Raw genomic sequence first — 17493 nt, 5'->3', positions numbered from 1 at the left:
GGGACTAAAGCCCACTGGATTCCACGCTTCTCGGCTCCATATAAGCACTACAGCACTGTCTCCTTCCTCGTCGCCATGGATGCGTACATATCGGAAGAGTATATCATGAGCAGGAGGAGGGCTAAAATGGCTGCAGCAGCATCTGAGGCCATGAAGCGGTCGGGGAAGACGACCAGCTCTGGGTTTCAGAAGAGAGAGGAGGAGGGGGAAAAGAGGAGAGCTCGGAGATCTGCGTAGTCGCACTCGGGAATGCTGCTAACCAGATGTCCTTTATATACCATAAACTGGTTTTAATGATGCACTGTCAGAATATGTGGTTTGTTGGATCTGCTGTGGTTGAGTTATTAGCAGGATTCATGATCTATCTTTTCTTTTCTCTCTTAGAATTAGAAGAACTTAAAGTAGAAAAGTTGCTAAAGGTCAAGTTATTGTAGTTTTAGTGGAGGAGATGTGAACAGTTTGGTGAATTGTAGTTTGGAACTTCACAGAATAATGGGAGGCTGAAATGAACTGTTCTTTCTCTTGTTTTATAAGAAGAGATGTAGTTTGCTTTGGGAGCTCATTTAAGAAAGCTCTCAGAATGGCCTCTGACGAATCCCACCTCTTAGCACAGTAGCATGTCTCCGACTTCCTTTTGTTTCATCGCCATTATTGGACTCCAGAGCAGCTTCTTCTCCTATTCAGCTGCTGCTCCACCGACCACTGATCTCTCTCTCTCTCTCTCTCTGTTGTGTCAGTGGAAAGAGGGCACTTTCCCTGCTCTGCTCTGTGGTCAACACTTTGCCTGTTTTCTGCACTTTGCAGACATAAAACTACAGTAAGCAGAGATCGAGATTTCCTTTTGTGAATGCGATGTAACTTTTGAGCATCAGGATGTGCAAAGTTGAGTGGTAATCTGATGACACGGATCAAAATGTAGCCTGTTTCAGGGAAAGACTTGATGAACAATGTTCCCAACTACAGCAATAGATTTATCATCCATGTCTGTTCAACAACACACTGCTTGATGATAGATATACTGAACAAAGTCCAGATCGCAATCCTGTTCTCATATATGATGAATCTCAGCAACCAAGCACAGTAGCTATTACTTTATACAACAAATATTATTCTGTTCCTCGCTATGCTACAGACAATAGAAAGCTGAAACCTAGAGAGAGAAAGGGACGGAAGCATCACATGCTCTGTCAGTCTACAGTATATATATTGGAGTAATCTATGTAAGGAACGATGAGAGAGAGCACCACAGAGGCTCCTAGCAGAATCACAACCAAGGCAGTCGAGTTGACCAAGAAAGCTTCCGGACTGTACCTGTGTAATATTCCTGAGGTCTCAAGGAAGGTGAGCTTCTCCAGAAACCCCAACTCGGCAGTTGCAATCGCCAGTAGGTAGACGAAGATGCCAAACAGTACATGCCATGCAAGATACGCTGTTCTAAGGAACACTGAAGCTCCAGGATAGAGGAAGGTGACGAACCCGAAAATCCACTAAAGAAAGCAAATCACTGTGTCAGACAAACACAAAACAAAACAGAGAATCAATAGCCTGATGCATCACCTGAATGCCATAGAGGCAGATCGTCCCAAGCCCCATCCAGGAGTGCAAGCTGTAGAGGTTATCGATTCCACTTTCGTTGTGGAACTTGAAGGCAAAATAGATTCCAAAGACGCCAAGCACAAGGGCAATTGCGTGAAGGATCAAATGGATAGTCTTCTTTACTCGTTTGCTCCAAGGAAGAGTTCTGTAGCTCATCGTAGCTGTAACATAATCAAATATAAAGACATGAATTCCAGTTAATTTCTGGTGATTTCGAAGAATTTTAGCTGCTCTACCTTCACCGCCCATGATGATGAAGCCGATCAACATGAGGACCGGATGCACCTGCGTAATTGCAAGAAAATTCTATGCATCACTCACACGAATTGTTCATCGGCATCCACATAGAACAGGGCTTCTTTCATGAAAGCACACTCCAAGAGGATCAAACGTGTTTCCACTAAATCTAAAGAAACAGGTTGCTTGATAGTTACAGCAAAAGAACGAACGAGGAAGAGGAAGAGATCGTAGTTACGTTAAAGATGAGCGATTTGTTGGCAGACTCAAAGGCCAAGCCACCACGAAAGTGGATGCACCACACCAGAACCATCACGGCCGCCGTCGCCGCCAGTAGGTGCGCTATGCACATGAAAGCCTTCGATTTCGACCTCACCGGCCCTCCCATCTTTCACTACTTGGCTCCTCTCTCTGTCGTTCTCTCTGCTGCAGAAGAGAGAGTACATGTACTACAAGGAGGCTAATGAGGCCATTGCCAGTTCAGTGGTTGCAGCATAAATAGCAGTCTGTTCTCCACAACTGACAAACGCCAATCGAGATGAGCACCACATCAACATCTGCCATGGGCATCTGGAGTTGAACTTGAGCGCTTAGCCTGACGGAAACCTTGAAGTGAACCGGGAAGATGCAGGCGCCGCACGTTCCTGGTACCGGTGAGCCTCCGCGTTATCCAGAAACCAATGGATGTGGGAGGACCGTGTCCGTTCGGGTGCCTGTGGCGGGCTCAAGGACGGCGAGGCTTCACACAGGCGTGGCTGGCTTCCAGCCATAACGCTGTCCAACCCACGACGGCTGACAGCGCAAGATACTGTGGAAGACGAAGCAATCTGTTGTGGGATTTGGAGTCTTGGGTGTTGTTTCATAGGGCTTTATTGCAATCGTGGCATCCTCTCATTGCTGCAAAGGGAGGAAGCAGTCTGTGGTGGGATTTGGAGTTTTGGTGTTCGAAAGCAAAAGCTTGATTCCAATTGTGGGTCCACTCATTTTTAGGTGATGTTGAAATTACATATATTTTTTATATTATTAGGTATGATAAATGTTTTTCTAATTTAGTAAATAAAAATAAATTATTTTAAAAAATAAATTTTTTTTATCAAAATTTCATGCCATCAGATTTTTGATAAGATTAGCATTCTTTTAAGAGTAAAACTAAAGTCGGATGCATGCATAATATAATCACTTCGATGATCAATTTAAATCGAAATCTCATGATATGCATGATTGCTTCGATTGTCAAATTAGTTCAAAGTAGTACGTGAGAATCAAAAGTAAGATTTAAAAATATTTTTTTCTCTAAATTATGTAAAGCTCTCCGTAAAACATCGATTATATTAAATAATCAAGAATCATTGGCTAAGATCTAATTGTTTTATGGATATTATATGTATCACAAACTTTTGATGATGGAAGGTTAAAAAAATTATTTTATGTGTTTTTGAGAATTTTTGTATTGATAAATATAGAACAGTTAAAAAAATTTATTCAGATTTTTATGAGAGGGAGTGGAAGGTTAAAAGTTTATATTATTATATAATAAAAATATATATTTAATTTATGGATGTGGATAAAAAGTATTAAATCACCTAATTCTTTCATTTAAAAAAAAATATTTTATTATTGATAGTGGGTTATATTTTTCCGACATCAAACCTTTGAAGTCATGATAATGGATCATAAGAAATTGACGAGTATGGACACAACTTCGATCATTGTTGTTATGGGAAAATTGGATTATTATTATTTTGACTCATGGTAATAAAACTAGAACATGTCGATCCTTTGACAAGTCAAACCAAACCTTGCATGATTCCTACCAACTGCCCCCAGTTCATCTTCCCCATTAAATATCACCATCTTCTCTACTTTATTAGGTGTTGACCAGTTCATAGGGGAGGGGGGATCACTGCTGCCGAGCTATTTCTATAGTAGAATAATGTCGGATACCAAACACGACAAATGATCGCCCAATGGGAGGCTGGAGATGGACTTGTGCAAAACCTAAACATGCAAAGTAGTGCAGGAGAAGAACATGCATCAGAAATCTTCGCCGCCTCCAGAGGCAACTCCGCTTCCAGTTTTTAAGGTCCAACCACTTCCGTGATGCAGTCCCTGTGCCCCTCGTGATTTGGCTGCAGCATATGAAGAAGATGAACGCCCAGATGAGCAGGTCATGGAATGGAGAGGAAAGCAAAGGGAGGAGCGTCCCGGCCTCGACGTCCTACGCCGTCAAACTGGTCATCGCCGTCTTCGTTGCCCTCGTCGTCCTCGTCTTCTTCATCTCTAACAGCGCTGTAAGTGGGGTTCTGTGTCTGTGTTCTCGGTGTTAGAACACCATGGATTCGAAAGCATTTATAGAACCGATCGAGTTTCATGGATTCGATGGCTATAATCGTAGGTTTTGCACTGCCCCAAGTTTAATCGTCTTGCAATTTAGTCTCTGTCTTTGACTTTTGGTTTAGATGTCGGATCCTTCTTTTCCCTCTTCCTTCTTCATTTTGGAAGAACTCAATTGTACGAATGGGAGGTCACTTTTTTTTTTGGGGATTCATCATTTTGACTTTTCTTCTTGTCATTTATCTAATAAATTGATGCGCAAATTTCTCTCTCTCTCTCTCTCTCTTTTTCTGTGGAAAAAGACATGAAATCCAATCTTTATATTGATATCACCTTTTTCTTTTTCTTCTTCTTTATTGAAAAGGATCATTTTCCTTGAATTATGGGGATTTGAGAGAATTTTTGAATCCAAACATGTCCAAAACCCAAAGATCCAAGAATTAAAAGTATAAGGTCTCCCTCATCATGATGAGCATTGTTTAATCTCAAGTCCACCCACTTGTATCATTTATTTGAGAGTTATTACAGTTTTATTATTGTTGTTGTTAATAAAAAATTACTCATAGATAATTACATAATTAAATATTTTTTGTCCGTAAGACCAAATAGAGTGGAGTTTCTAAGTTAATTTAATTGTTATTTCTAAGTTAATGTATTGTGAATGTGAATGTGTCTAAGTTGGTGATGGATGATGGTGGTTTGACTATTCACTTTGACTTTCTTTCAGAGAAAAAGTCATGACCTTGAAAGCAAGTGGAAAAAATCAAAGAATACATATATATATATATATATATATATATATATATATATATATATATATATATATATATATATATATATATATATATATAGTGTTGTATTATAATCTGTTTTATAATTGCAGACCTTCGGTTGGAGCGAGCAAGGAATAGATCGACAGTCTCTCAACACACAAATCTCGAAAGCTCAATCGAAACCTCAACCAAAACTCATCACCTTGAGCTGCCCAAACCATACAGGAGCGTCGGCCGTCTGCCAACGATCTCCCAACGCGGCGGCGCCTACTCCCCTGCACCTCACCGCCAACCAACCGTCCCCCACCTGCCCCGAATACTTCAGGTGGATTCACGAGGACCTGCGGCCATGGAAGTCCACCGGCATCACGAAGGAGATGGTCCAGCGCGCGCGCAAGTTCGCTACCTTCCACATGGTGGTGCTCGACGGCCGGGTCTACGTCCAGGAGTACTTCGGCCACTCCCTGTCGAGGAACGTCTTCACCTTCTGGGGTATCCTGCAGCTCATCAGCCGGTACCCCGGCCGCGTCCCTGACTTCGAGCTCATATTCAACTGCATGGACATGCCGTCTGTGAAGTCTGCCGACTACAACTCGTCGGCACCGCCTCCGCCGCTGTTCCATTACTGCAAGGACGATCAAACCCTGGATATTCTCTTCCCCGACTGGTCCTTCTGGGGCTGGTAATCTGAGTCCCTGTTTTCTTCGTTTCTGTAAGCTTTGAGCTGATCGAATGCATTGATCTTTTGGAAGGCCTGAGACAAATATAAAGCCATGGGTGCCACTGATGAAGGAGATGAACGAAGGGAACGCAGAGGTGGAATGGCCGAAGAGAGAGCCATATGCGTACTGGAAGGGCAGTCCATTCATGGGCGGCAGCAGGCAAGACCTTGTGAAGTGCAATGTCACCAAAGAACGAGACTGGAATGCTCGGATCTACGCCCAGGTATATCTTCAATTTGCCTATAACATGAGAACCAGAATCCCTCGGATGAACTCTTACTGTCCCCTTTCCACAGGATTGGAACAGTGAGGCCAAGCAGGGGTATCACCGCTCAAACCTGGCCAGGCAATGCTATCACAGGCAAGTCTGCTTCCGTCTCCTGTCTGCAGCGATGCATGCACGTAGATTGACATGGGGAAGAGGTTTGATGAGCAGGTATAGGATGTACGTGGAGGGACTCGCGTGGTCGGTGAGCCAGAAGTACATCTTGGCGTGCAACTCGCCGACGTTGTTCGTCGACACGCGCTTCGTCGAGTTCTTCCAACGAGGTCTCATGCCCGGCCACCATTACTGGCCCATAGCAGCCGACAACAAGTGCAGAGGCATCAAGTTCGCCGTCGACTGGGGCAACGCTCACCAAGAGGAGGTCAGCATTTTAGCTACGCACTAAGATTCAACCTACGGCGACACAGTTCACGACACATCTCTTAAAACTCTAACAGGCACAGGCGATCGGGAAGGCGAGCAGCGACTTCTTCCAACAGGAAGTGAAGATGGATCACGTCTACGACTACATGTTACACGCACTGACAGAATACGCCAAGCTTCTGAAGTACAAGCCCACGGTGCCGGAAGGGTTCACCGAGATCTGCATGGAGTCATTGGCTTGCCCTGCCTCGGAGAAGACCAAGAGCTTCCTGTTGGAATCAATGGAGAAGTGGACTCACGATGCGGAGCCCTGCACTCTGCCTCCACCTTTCACTCCAGAGGAGCTCCACCAGGTGCTCGAGAAGAGGGCTAACGCGGTGAAGCAAGTGGAGATGTGGGAGCAGAAAGCTTGGGAACAAGAACAGGGGAACGAGAGCACATGATGAGATCAATGTCAAAGCAAAGGAACGAAGGCTGTAACTTTTTGAGTTATTCTTTGCATCATTTTTAATGTATTAAAATCACATTTTATCTCTAATAATTATTATTAATTTTATTTCTTTTTTGTGAGAGAGAGTGTTTGTGTGCGTGTGTGTTATTAACTCATGACAAAGCAGCATATAATGACATCAAACTGCAATGGTATTTTGATCCAGCTGTCATAAAAGAGGAAGTCGCAAAAGACACGGGCAGCGGGGCCCACCGAACTACTACGCTGTGGAATTAGTGATGGGTGTACCGAACAAAGCGACGTGACCAAATAGGAGGCCGCCACGTTGACCTTCAACGACGAAAAGTCTACTGAGCTTTCTTCTTGAAGAGGGGAAACGAGGAAGTGGGGGGAGAGAAGGGGCAGTGCAGTGGTGAGCACGAGAGGGACATGATGGAATCGGACATGTCGCCGACCTCCGGGAACAGCTCCACATGCAATTATTGAGGCCTGGACTCACTCTGTGACTCTGCTGATTCGGAGGCTCTCGTTGACTGCTGCTGCCGCTGATAGATTCAGCTGTGCGGCGATATGGCGATGAGGGCACGATTGGGCAGGTTGTGGGACGGATCTCAAGTGAGGTCCGAGTCGTCGGAGAGCAAAGGGAGGAGCGGCGTGGCCTCGAAGAGTTCCCCGATCAAGCTGGTCGTCGCCCTTTTCGTTGCCCTCCTTGTTCTCGTTTTCTTCATCTCCAACAGCACCGTAAGCGTCACCTTGGATTTTGTCTTCTTCCTCTTTTTGTATCGTTTTCGATTCAAGAACTGTGGTTCCTGTTTGAAGGATTTTTCTGGTAGATCTCCTCAGTTTGTTGTGCTATTTTGGCTGGAGAAAGGGATCTCCTTACTGTTTTATGTGCACATAGTTCATTCACACTTTTCCTTCAATTATAGGAACATTTAGGACTTGGATTGAAGCCCAATTTTTCAGGAAATTGAATTGAATTGGTGTAGCCAATTTTCTGACCCTTTTGGTAGATTCCATAATAGTGATCAAAATTTATTGAGTTTTCAGTTCAATTTGTCTATTCGCATTTTCTTCTTTATATTCACAAATTGAGACCACTTCTACCAAATCATGTTCAAAACATGAGAATGAGTTTTTTTTAGTATAATCATATTCAAATGCTATAGTAGAGCTTTATTTTTCTTGGTTAATATAACATAGTGTTAGGACTCCTTCTGGAAAAAAAAGAGAGATAATAATAAGATGTTTGAATAGTAACCTTTTTCTTATTTTATTTGTCACACTCCTTCTATCGATTTCAACTAAAGTGATGTGTTGATGATAGTAGACAAAGGCAAGCATGTCGGCATCTCTCATATAGTGAACATTGTTTTACCAAGTCCATCATATTTATAGCATTAATTTAACCTGCAAGAGAAGAATATACCAAATAAGCACATGCTACATGTTACCAAGGTTCCAAAGACCAAATGTGCTCTAGATCACAGTGCATCTGATGGGATGAACCAATGTATTTAGGAACATACCATCATTCATAGTTGCCGATGATTGGTATGGTTTCCCTATCAGACTTTTCTTTCATGTCTCCAGAGAAGAGTCCAAGACAGTCAAGGGTATGAAAAATAGTAATAGTTAATATAGAACTTCTTGGCAATAGAAGAGGAGCAAAGCATGTACCTAGTGAATGAAATCTTCACATGGAATCAGTCATTAACAAATCATGAATGTTAGTTCTCAGAATTACCTTATGCACTTTTCAGATCCTTGGACACATTTCAACTGAGAGCACTAGGTCGACCAATAAATTTAATGTGGGCAGCAATACAGATTAACTTTCTGCTATTTGATTTGAACTAGCCTTTAAACTTTGAGCTGATCCTGTAAAAGGTAGAAACTGTTCAAGTAATTCTAGCAGTTTTGAATCGAGTATATGAGCATACGAGAAATAGAGAACAATGACAACAAGACAACTGTTATCTTTGGTCTTAATGCGAATTTTCTTGACCCTTATAGACTTGTAAAAGTCGTGACCATTCTTGTAAGATTCTTTTACCATGTGAAGAGGTAGTACGTGAAAGTATTATTTAAGGGCACATCTATGCAAATGTTAAGATAACAATTTCAGGTTTGTTTATGCAGGTATGGTTATTTCTAATTCATGAACAATCATATTAAAGCATTACCTCTGGTAGCAAACAAAATTTCATACATATTTTTTTAAGAGAACACTTTTCTTTCTATGTTTGGAAATTCTCCATCCTTACATGGTTGATGTGGTTGAGACAAAGCCTTACATTTATTATTCTTATTTTCTTATAGTAGATCCCACAATAATGCCTGACTAGACTGTTGTATCAATCACTCATATCTGCTATGGATAAAATGACTATGCAAATGACATTTGTTTTTTTTTTTCCTTTTTTGGTGTACTAGAGTACCTTTTTTAGCTATTTAGTATTACTCAATCTATCCTTTCTTTAATGCTAAAAAACATTCATATTTTGGGTTTGCAGACCGTTAATTGGAGTGAACAAGGAGTTGATTCACTGTCTCTTAAAACAAAGGGTGAACAAGGAGTAGATCCACAATCTCTTAATAAACAGAATGAACAAGGGGTAGATCCAAAGTCTCCTAATAAACAAGATGAACAAGGAGTAGATCCACAGTCTCTTAATTCCCAGCCCTCTAAAGCACAATCAGTACATATTACCTTATCCTGCCCAAACCAAAATGCAGCCGTCTGTCAAAGATCTACACTGGCATCTGCTCTCTCCCTCGCCACTTCCCAACACTCCGCTACCTGTCCTGAATATTTCAGATGGATTCATGAGGATTTACGTCATTGGAAGTCCACAGGAATCACGAAGGAGACGGTTGAGAGTGCTAAAAAATTTGCCACCTTCCGTTTGGTGGTGCTTGATGGTCGGGTTTATGTCGAAGAATACTTTGGACATCTCATGGCGAGGAATGTATTCACCCTCTGGGGCATCCTCCAGCTTGTTAATCGTTATCCTGGGCGTGTCCCCGACCTTGATCTCATGTTTAACTGCATGGACCAGCCAGCTATTAAGTCTGCTGAGTACAGGTCATCGACTCTGCCACCGGTTTTCCATTACTGCAATAATGACCAGACATCAGATATTCTTTTCCCTGACTGGTCCTTCTGGGGATGGTAGTGAATATTCAGATTCAATAGTCCTGTTGCTTCTTTTTGTTTGAGATTTTACATTATTGGATGCCCTTCAAGCTGTTTCCTGCTAACTGGTTGTAATGGTTATTGGAAGGCCGGAGACGAATATAAAGCCATGGGTGCCACTGATGAAGGAGATGAAAGAAGCCAATGAAGAGATTAAGTGGACAGACAGAGAACCATATGCCTTTTGGAAGGGCAATCCATTGATGGGCCGGAACAGGCATGAACTTCTCAAGTGCAACATGACCAATGAACAGGACTGGAATGCTCGGATCTATACCCAGGTATGGCATAAATTGGTCTAACAATGGGAAGAAGTTTGCTTACTTTAAAACCCATGGAGGTCCCTTATTGGCAGCATGAGACTTTAATTGATAGACTTGGCTATAATTTCAATAACCATCTGAACCGATAAGGATGCATGACATCAGCTCTATTGTCGATCCTGTGTATTTCACTTGTTCTGAGTATTACTAGCTATTTGCCATGTTTTAAGTCATGGAGCTGCCATGGTCATCCTTTTTGTCACAGCTGGATGGCTCGTATGTGCCAGGCATCTTTCTTTGAATTGGATTCTCATTCGGTTCATGAGTAGGTGATTCCTAAATCATGCTCCACAGAGAGCAGAACGGAAATTTATTGCAGGAAACACTGATTACATGTTAGTTCTAGCAGCGTTAAATGTGCCACCATATTACTTGTATCTCATTTTTTTCGTTCTGATTGATAATACAACTTCTCTACAGGATTGGAAACAAGAGGAAAAGCAAGGTTTCCAGCACTCAAACCTGGCTAGGCAATGCAGTCACAGGCAAGTTACTTGTGTTTTATAATTAAAAAAACAAACTTTAATCGACATATCTCACTCTGGGGAAAGGTTTTGATGGACAGATATAGGATTTATGTGGATGGTCTTGCATGGTCAGTGAGCCAGAAGTACATTATGGCATGTAACTCGCCTACATTATTTGTGAACACTCCTTGGTACGAGTTCTTCCAAAGAGGCCTCATCCCGGGACGTCATTACTGGCCTATACCAGAGAACAATATGTGTCGAGCGATCAAGTTGGCTGTGGACTGGGGCAATGAGCACCAGCAGGAGGTACACGTTTAGTCTTTGCACAAGTGGCTGATCAATTACATGCCTATTTGCTCACAAATTAAAATGGGCAGATCCTAATTGTTGTTAATCTAACAGGCACAAACTATGGGAAAGGCGAGCAGTGACTTCTTTCAAGAAGAAGTGAAGATGGATTTTGTGTATGACTACATGTTACATGTACTGACCGAATACGCCAAGCTTTTGAGATACAAGCCTACAATACCGGAGAAAGCCACAGAGTTCTGCTTGGAGTCCATGGCCTGCCCTGCCCCAGGCGACGTAAAGAAGTTCCTGTTGGATTCAATGGAGAAATCAACTCATGATGCTGAACCTTGCAAATTGTCTCCGCCCTTCACTCCAGAAGAGCTGCAGCAGCTGCATGAGAACAAGGCTAATGCTGTAAAGCAGGTGGAGATGTGGGTGCAAAACACTTGAGGATGATTAGGGTTAAGCTAACTGACTAGTAACTTGAGCACAGAGTGTTTTTTTGTTGAAGCAAATGGATCTGAGGGGACCGCAGCTCACACCCTCATCCTCGATATTTTCTCTATAAGATGTCAAATGCTCGAGAATTATGAGAAATGGAGAACTATATGAATGCATAATTAATGCCACGAGATCTTCAGAAGCCCTAAGGATATATTTTCTTGTTAAAGAACATGAACATTTACTGTATTCTTTTCTGATTCTTGTAGTGCAGTAAATGTGATTGGCTTTGTATTGCAACTATTCTATCATTCCCATGTAGCATCTTGCCAGGTCAGGTTTTAATTTAGCTAAGTATATTATGTTTTTCACAATGACTATAAAACTGGCATGTAGTCTGAGTCCAAATAATTGACGTATCTATTTCTTTCAAATAAATGTTCTTCCGCAAAATACTCTAAGGCAGAATTTTTTTTAAAATTGAATAAGTAATATATACTATTGTGGTTAATCTCCATTAGTTAACTGTTGTCTAATATTTAATTGAAATTCGAAATTGTTATTATTGTAAATTATTAGAATCATTTTAGAGATTTAAATATATTTTAAATTTTACTAATTAATTCTAATCATTGTTAATCTATATATATAAATATAATATAAAAGATATTGTAAGAATATAAGTTTGAAAGGATGAATATTTAAAATAACGTAATAATAGTTGATATCTTAAGAAATTAAAAGATGAGGTTCTAATAATAAATCAGACTAAAGTTTTCATATTTGTGTTTGTTAAGACATCTAAATTAATTAGCACATCATAGTAAAAATGATAAGTCTCGGATTCAAAGTTCGGACTTTGAACCTAAATAAAGTAAATATTTAAATAAAAAAATGTTTATAGGTTTGAAAATTATCACAACATCAATTCCACGGTGTCACGGTAATCCACGTCAACATTATTTACTTTCCTATCAGAGACGCACTCGTTCCCCCATCCCATCGAGCACCCGAATTTTCCACCCGCGTGACGACTGTGAACAGCTCAGAAGTCCTCTGGGGACCCACCATCGGAGCATTGGCCTTCAGGGCAACGAGGCGAGTAATCCAAGTTTTTCTGCCGAAACGACCCCAAATAAGAAATTAGACCGTTCCATTTATTAATTCAATCTTGATTTGATTTGATTTGATTTGATTTGCTGTTCTGCGCCGTTAAATACAATGCATGTCTACGTGACGCGCCCAACTAAAAGGACATACCACTCTTCCTCACCTCCATTCTTTCCCGCTCCGTCCTTCCCTCCTCCTCCTCCTCCTCCTCCTCTGTTAGGGATTTGAGACCGTGGGAACCCATCCAACAGCTCCACATCCAGTCGCGATTCCAGTCGAAGCCGTTCTGCCCGGAAGGTAAGGATACTTGCTTCTTCATCCGATTCTGTTGGTGTTGTTGTCCTTGTCGCTATTGGTGATGGTTCGGAATGGAATAGGAGTTTGCCGATTAGAGTGGGGTGCAGAGGATGTAGCTCATGAAATATCTTTTGATGGAATCATCGATCCATTGTTCATCTCTAGACGGAGAAGATCGGTGCTACCCTTTGTGGAATATCTTTTGATGGTCGTGGTTTCTACGCTTTTAGCATCTTCTAGTTCCAGCCATAATTTGGCGAAGTTGTTCCTTTCATTCGATCACAAAGTAAGTGGTAATCAGTAGTTCCTTCGGTTGCTAAGATCTTGAGTCTTCCCACCTTTGGAACTCAATAGATCCGTCAACTATTCCTTAATTACAATGATAAAAGATTTGTTGTTTCATGAAATTTCTTTACTCATTCGGCTTGCAAGATTAAATGCGCCGATCTCGTTCGACATATTGCTACCAAGAATGGTTGTTGAAATGGAAGGTTCATAGGACTAAAATGGATTCCGTCCTATTGCAACAACAATAATAATCAGTTCCATGTGTGGGTTTTCTTTTCATAGCTTTATTCAGTGACGAAGGTGGGATTCGTCACTGAATCTGATTAGAATATGCAGATGCAACCACTTATACCATTTCATATTGGCTTCAACCATGCAGATCTCACAGAGGAGGAGGACATAAAGCTTGACGACAATGAGCAGCTACAAGTTGGGTGTGGAAGTTGTGAGCGCCCATGACCTGATGCCCAAGGACGCGCAAGGTTCTTCCAGCCCGTTCGTGGAGCTTCAATTCAGTGGCCAGAGATTTCGTACCACCACCAAGGAGAGAAACCTTAATCCGGTCTGGAACGAGCGCTTCCACTTCAACATCCCGAACCTTGGTTCTCTCCCTCAGCTCGCCCTCGAAGCTTCCGTCTACAGCATGAGCAAAGCTTCACAACCCCGGTCGTTCCTCGGCAAGGTTAGCATATCCGGAACCACTTTCGTCCCCTACGCAGATGCTGTGGTCACGCAGCACCCACTGGAGAAACGTGGAATGTTTTCGCGTGTAAAGGGAGAGCTCCGCCTCAAAGTGTTCCTCACCGTTGATCCCTCACCGAATTCTTCCGACCCTGTTCCCAAAGCTGATACTCCGAGTCAAGCTTCTCAAACAGCTGCCAAAGAGGTCGACCAGAAGAAACAATCTTCTGCTCCGGCCAAAGAGCAACAGAACCCCAAGGTGGTCATGTTCTCCTCATCGGCTCCCTCTCAGCAGCCACTGGACTATGCACTGAAAGAAACTCGCCCTTTACTCGGTCGTGGTGCTGACAAACCGGCCACCACGTATGATCTCGTGGAGCAGATGCAGTACCTCTTTGTGCGCGTCGTGAAGGCACGAGATCTTCCGTCCGGGGACGCTAAAGGAAGTGTTGAAGTGAGAGTGGGTGACTACAAGGGGACTACGAAGCAATTCGAGAAGCAGCAGAACCCGGCATGGAATGAGGTGTTCGCGTTCTCCAAGGAGCGGATGGAGGCACCGGTTCTTGAGGTGGTGGTGGTGGTCAACGGAAAGGATGACCCTGTAGGGGTCGTACGCTTTGACCTGACCGACGTCCCGACACGTGTTCCCCCGAATGGTCCACTGGCTCCAGAGTGGTACCGGCTGGATGACAAGAAGGGGGAGAAGACGAAGGGCGAGCTCATGCTCGCGGTCTGGTTCGGGACCCAAGCGGATGAGTCGTTCCCGGAGGCAGGGCTTCCGGACGCAACGGCTCCCGTCGATGCCTCTCACATCAGGTCAAAAGTCTACCATGCGCCGAGGCTATGGTACGTCCGAGTCAACGTGATCGAGGCACAGGATATCGTGATGGCCGACAAGTCCCGGTTTCCCGATGTCTACGTCAAGGCTCAAGTCGGCAACCAGGAGTCGAGGACGAGGACGGTCGCGACGCGGGCACACAACCCCATCTGGAACGAAGACCTCATGTTCGTGGCGGCGGAACCCTTCGACGACGACCTCATCCTTTCTGTCCGAGACAGCGTGGCACCAAACAAGGACGAGGTGATAGGCAGCGCCATCGTCCCTCTGGGGTCCGTCGAGAGGCGGCTCGACGACGGCATCATCCATGGCCGGTGGTTCAACCTAGAGAAGCCTCAGCAGAAGAAGAACAAGGACAAGGACAAGATTTCTTGCCGGATTCACCTTCGTCTCTGCCTGGAAGGTGGATATCATGTGCTCGATGAGTCCGCCAGCTGCAGTAGCGATCTCAGACCGACGGCCAAGCAGCTGTGGAAGCCATCGGTGGGGTTACTCGAGCTCGGCATACTTAACGCAATGGGGATTCATCCCATGAAGACCCGAGAAGGGAAGGGGACGTCGGATACCTACTGCGTAGCAAAGTACGGCCACATATGGGTGCGTACTCGTACCGTACTCAACAGCCTGTTCCCCAGATACAACGAGCAGTACATGTGGGAGGTGTTCGATCCAGACACGGTTCTCACGATTGGTGTCTTCGACAATTGCCACCTGGGGGAGAAGGGTTCCAATGGCAACAACAAGGACGCGATGGTCGGCAAGATAAGGATACGTCTGTCGACCCTCGAAACAGGCCGTGTGTACACACACTCGTACCCGCTCCTGGTTCTGCAACCCTCGGGGCTTAAGAAGATGGGCGAGCTCCAACTCGCCATACGGTTCTCGACCACATCGTTGGTCAGCATGATGTGCATGTACGCACAGCCTCTGCTGCCAAGTATGCATTACGTACGGCCGCTGACCGGGATGCAGCGGGAGTTTCTGCGGCGCCAGGCCATCCAAGTCGTGGCCGCACGACTCAGCAGGACGGAGCCACCCCTGAGGAAGGAAGTGGTGGAGTACATGTGCGATGTGGACTCTCACAAATGGAGCATGCGACGGAGCAAAGCAAATTACCACAGGCTTCTGTCGGTGGTCGCGGCTGCGGCCGACGGGATCAAATGGTTTGGGGATGTTTGCGCGTGGAAGAACCCCATCACCACCTCGGTGGTGCACCTGCTGTTCTTACTGCTGGTGTGCTTCCCGGAGCTGATACTGACGGCGATGTTCATGTACCTGTTCTTGGTGGGCATTTGTAACTACAGGTATCGGCCACGGCATCCTCCGCACATGAACACCCAGCTTTCTTATGCGGAGGCGGCGATTCCGGATGAGATCGAGGAGGAGTTCGACACGTATCCTAGCGGCGGGAAGCCAGAGGCCGTTCGAATGAGGTACGACAGGTTAAGGGGAGTCGCTGCAAACGTGCAAACGGTGTTGGGAGAACTGGCGAGTCAAGGGGAGAGGGTGCAGGCGTTGCTCAGCTGGAGGGATCCACGGGCGACGGCCATGTTTGTGGTGTTCTGCTTGGTGGCAGCACTTGTGCTGTATACTACCTCGTTGCAGGTGTTGGCTACCTTTGCAGGCCTCTATCTCATGCGCCATCCCAAATTTCGAGGTAGGGTTCCTCCTGCACCCGTTAACTTTTTCGTGAGATTGCCGACGAGGGCGGACAGCATGATCTAGAATTAGATGGCCTTATTTGTTCCGCTTTAAGCCAGTCGTTGTTGCTTTTATTGTTGTTGTTATCATTATTCTTTTACCTTGTGATCAATATTTCCATCTATGTTTTCGGTTGATGAACACTGCGAGTGATCCATTAAACTTTCTTGAATTCCATTTTTTGGTTATCGAGGAGACCGGAACAACTAAGATTTGTCACCTCATTCTATGAGTGCCATTTATTTCATGTATCTATGAGATACTTTCTTCGAAATTGCTTCATGTCACCTCATTCTATGAGTGCCATTTATTTCTCCCTACTTATGTTGTCAATCTTTTGGGTTCATGAGCTCATGGGGTGAGGATAATTGGGCCCAAAAAAAATAAATTATATTATTGAAAAGATAAATCATATTTTTTTCATGATATATTATTATGATTCTAAATGATACAAAATTATGATGATATGTTATTATGTTTCTATCAAATAATGAGGATCATCATCTCAACATGATCTCCTCTGTTACTAAATGATTTAGATAAATATTTTATATTAATTTAAAAATATATAATTATCATATTTTGTATTCTTTATAAGTAAATATCCACTATCAATAAAAATTCATGCTAATCATTTTTTCAAGCTTGAGGATTCTATTGCCAACATATTATTGTCCATCTGAAATATCAAATTATTTAAAAAGGAAAAGTCCTCCCTCTATCAAAGGAATATGGATACATTCCAACGTGGCTACTAACTATTATATCGTTTACATCGACGTAAATACGTTTATATGAAAAAAAAGTGATTATTACCTCATCGAATGAAAGTAATATGGGTTAGGAGCAAAGCATCCTCACTCGTGTGTTCATTGAGAGGGTCGACAGGTGTGCATCCCTGTGACGTTGAGTCTTCCTTCTAACGCTAAAAATATTGAGGGAAGAAGTCATTGACGTCATGGGTAGCCCGATGTGATATGAACCCATATGAGTAGAGTTGTCTGAGATGTTTCCAAGGTAAAAACACTAAACTCTCGAGGTGCCACTTGTATGAAGACTAAATTCGAGAGATGTTTTTGGATTTGGTCTCTC

At 43.5% G+C, this 17493-nt stretch overlaps 4 protein-coding genes across 6 annotated transcripts; 3 read left to right on the top strand and 1 right to left on the bottom strand.

The window, feature by feature from the left end:
- Window positions 1-501: 501 nt before the first annotated feature.
- On the bottom strand, window positions 502-2612 carry LOC135594290 (probable ascorbate-specific transmembrane electron transporter 1). Of its 3 annotated transcripts, none has more exons than XM_065084706.1 (5): window positions 2072-2612; window positions 1833-1881; window positions 1558-1757; window positions 1312-1487; window positions 502-796 (listed from the first exon to the last, which is right to left on the bottom strand). In XM_065084706.1, exons 1-5 carry the CDS (start codon window positions 2219-2221, stop codon window positions 649-651), a joined length of 723 nt encoding a protein of 240 aa, XP_064940778.1. In that variant the 5' UTR covers window positions 2222-2612; the 3' UTR covers window positions 502-648. The 3 variants fall into 3 exon arrangements, with proteins under 3 accessions (XP_064940778.1, XP_064940869.1, XP_064940823.1); XM_065084797.1 differs by having other exon boundaries at window positions 502-791; window positions 2072-2604; XM_065084751.1 differs by lacking the exon at window positions 502-796 and having other exon boundaries at window positions 1017-1487; window positions 2072-2607.
- A 1112-nt stretch (window positions 2613-3724) lies between these two features.
- Window positions 3725-6867, top strand: LOC135594218 (uncharacterized). The gene is made up of 6 exons (XM_065084644.1): window positions 3725-4124; window positions 5051-5622; window positions 5693-5885; window positions 5959-6023; window positions 6099-6309; window positions 6386-6867. The coding sequence occupies exons 1-6, from the start codon at window positions 3972-3974 to the stop codon at window positions 6752-6754; spliced, it is 1563 nt and encodes a 520-aa protein (XP_064940716.1). The 5' UTR covers window positions 3725-3971; the 3' UTR covers window positions 6755-6867.
- Window positions 6868-7144: 277 nt separating this feature from the next.
- LOC135594150 (uncharacterized) lies at window positions 7145-11786 on the top strand. Its single transcript, XM_065084581.1, has 6 exons — window positions 7145-7503; window positions 9279-9937; window positions 10050-10242; window positions 10705-10769; window positions 10850-11060; window positions 11157-11786. Exons 1-6 carry the CDS (start codon window positions 7333-7335, stop codon window positions 11493-11495), a joined length of 1638 nt encoding a protein of 545 aa, XP_064940653.1. The 5' UTR covers window positions 7145-7332; the 3' UTR covers window positions 11496-11786.
- Window positions 11787-13596: 1810 nt separating this feature from the next.
- On the top strand, window positions 13597-16588 carry LOC135679848 (FT-interacting protein 3-like). The gene has a single exon (XM_065193834.1). The coding sequence runs from the start codon at window positions 13597-13599 to the stop codon at window positions 16423-16425; it is 2829 nt and encodes a 942-aa protein (XP_065049906.1). The 3' UTR covers window positions 16426-16588.
- Window positions 16589-17493: the final 905 nt, after the last annotated feature.

The sequence above is a fragment of the Musa acuminata genome, chromosome BXJ1-1 (genome assembly GCF_036884655.1).
Source record: "Musa acuminata AAA Group cultivar baxijiao chromosome BXJ1-1, Cavendish_Baxijiao_AAA, whole genome shotgun sequence".
In the NCBI taxonomy this organism is placed as follows: Eukaryota; Viridiplantae; Streptophyta; class Magnoliopsida; order Zingiberales; family Musaceae; genus Musa; species Musa acuminata.
The sequence above is the reverse complement of the archived record's forward strand: the minus strand, read 5'-3'. Positions and strand labels throughout refer to the sequence as shown.

Excerpts from the sequence above, each read along its gene's own strand:
- LOC135594290 (XM_065084706.1), bottom strand. The coding sequence starts at position 2,221 with ATGGGAGGGCCGGTGAGGTCGAAATCGAAGGCTTTCATGTGCATAGCG. Across the intron at positions 1,488-1,557 it reads TCTGCCTCTATGGCATTCAG|TGGATTTTCGGGTTCGTCAC; the intron begins GTGATGCATCAG and ends TGCTTTCTTTAG. Across the intron at positions 797-1,311 it reads ACCTCAGGAATATTACACAG|TGCAGAAAACAGGCAAAGTG; the intron begins GTACAGTCCGGA and ends ATGTCTGCAAAG.
- LOC135594218 (XM_065084644.1), top strand. The coding sequence starts at position 3,972 with ATGAAGAAGATGAACGCCCAGATGAGCAGGTCATGGAATGGAGAGGAA. Across the intron at positions 5,623-5,692 it reads GACTGGTCCTTCTGGGGCTG|GCCTGAGACAAATATAAAGC; the intron begins GTAATCTGAGTC and ends ATCTTTTGGAAG. Across the intron at positions 5,886-5,958 it reads ATGCTCGGATCTACGCCCAG|GATTGGAACAGTGAGGCCAA; the intron begins GTATATCTTCAA and ends CCCTTTCCACAG.
- LOC135594150 (XM_065084581.1), top strand. The coding sequence starts at position 7,333 with ATGGCGATGAGGGCACGATTGGGCAGGTTGTGGGACGGATCTCAAGTG. Across the intron at positions 7,504-9,278 it reads TCTTCATCTCCAACAGCACC|ACCGTTAATTGGAGTGAACA; the intron begins GTAAGCGTCACC and ends TTGGGTTTGCAG. Across the intron at positions 9,938-10,049 it reads GACTGGTCCTTCTGGGGATG|GCCGGAGACGAATATAAAGC; the intron begins GTAGTGAATATT and ends GGTTATTGGAAG.
- LOC135679848 (XM_065193834.1), top strand. The coding sequence starts at position 13,597 with ATGAGCAGCTACAAGTTGGGTGTGGAAGTTGTGAGCGCCCATGACCTG.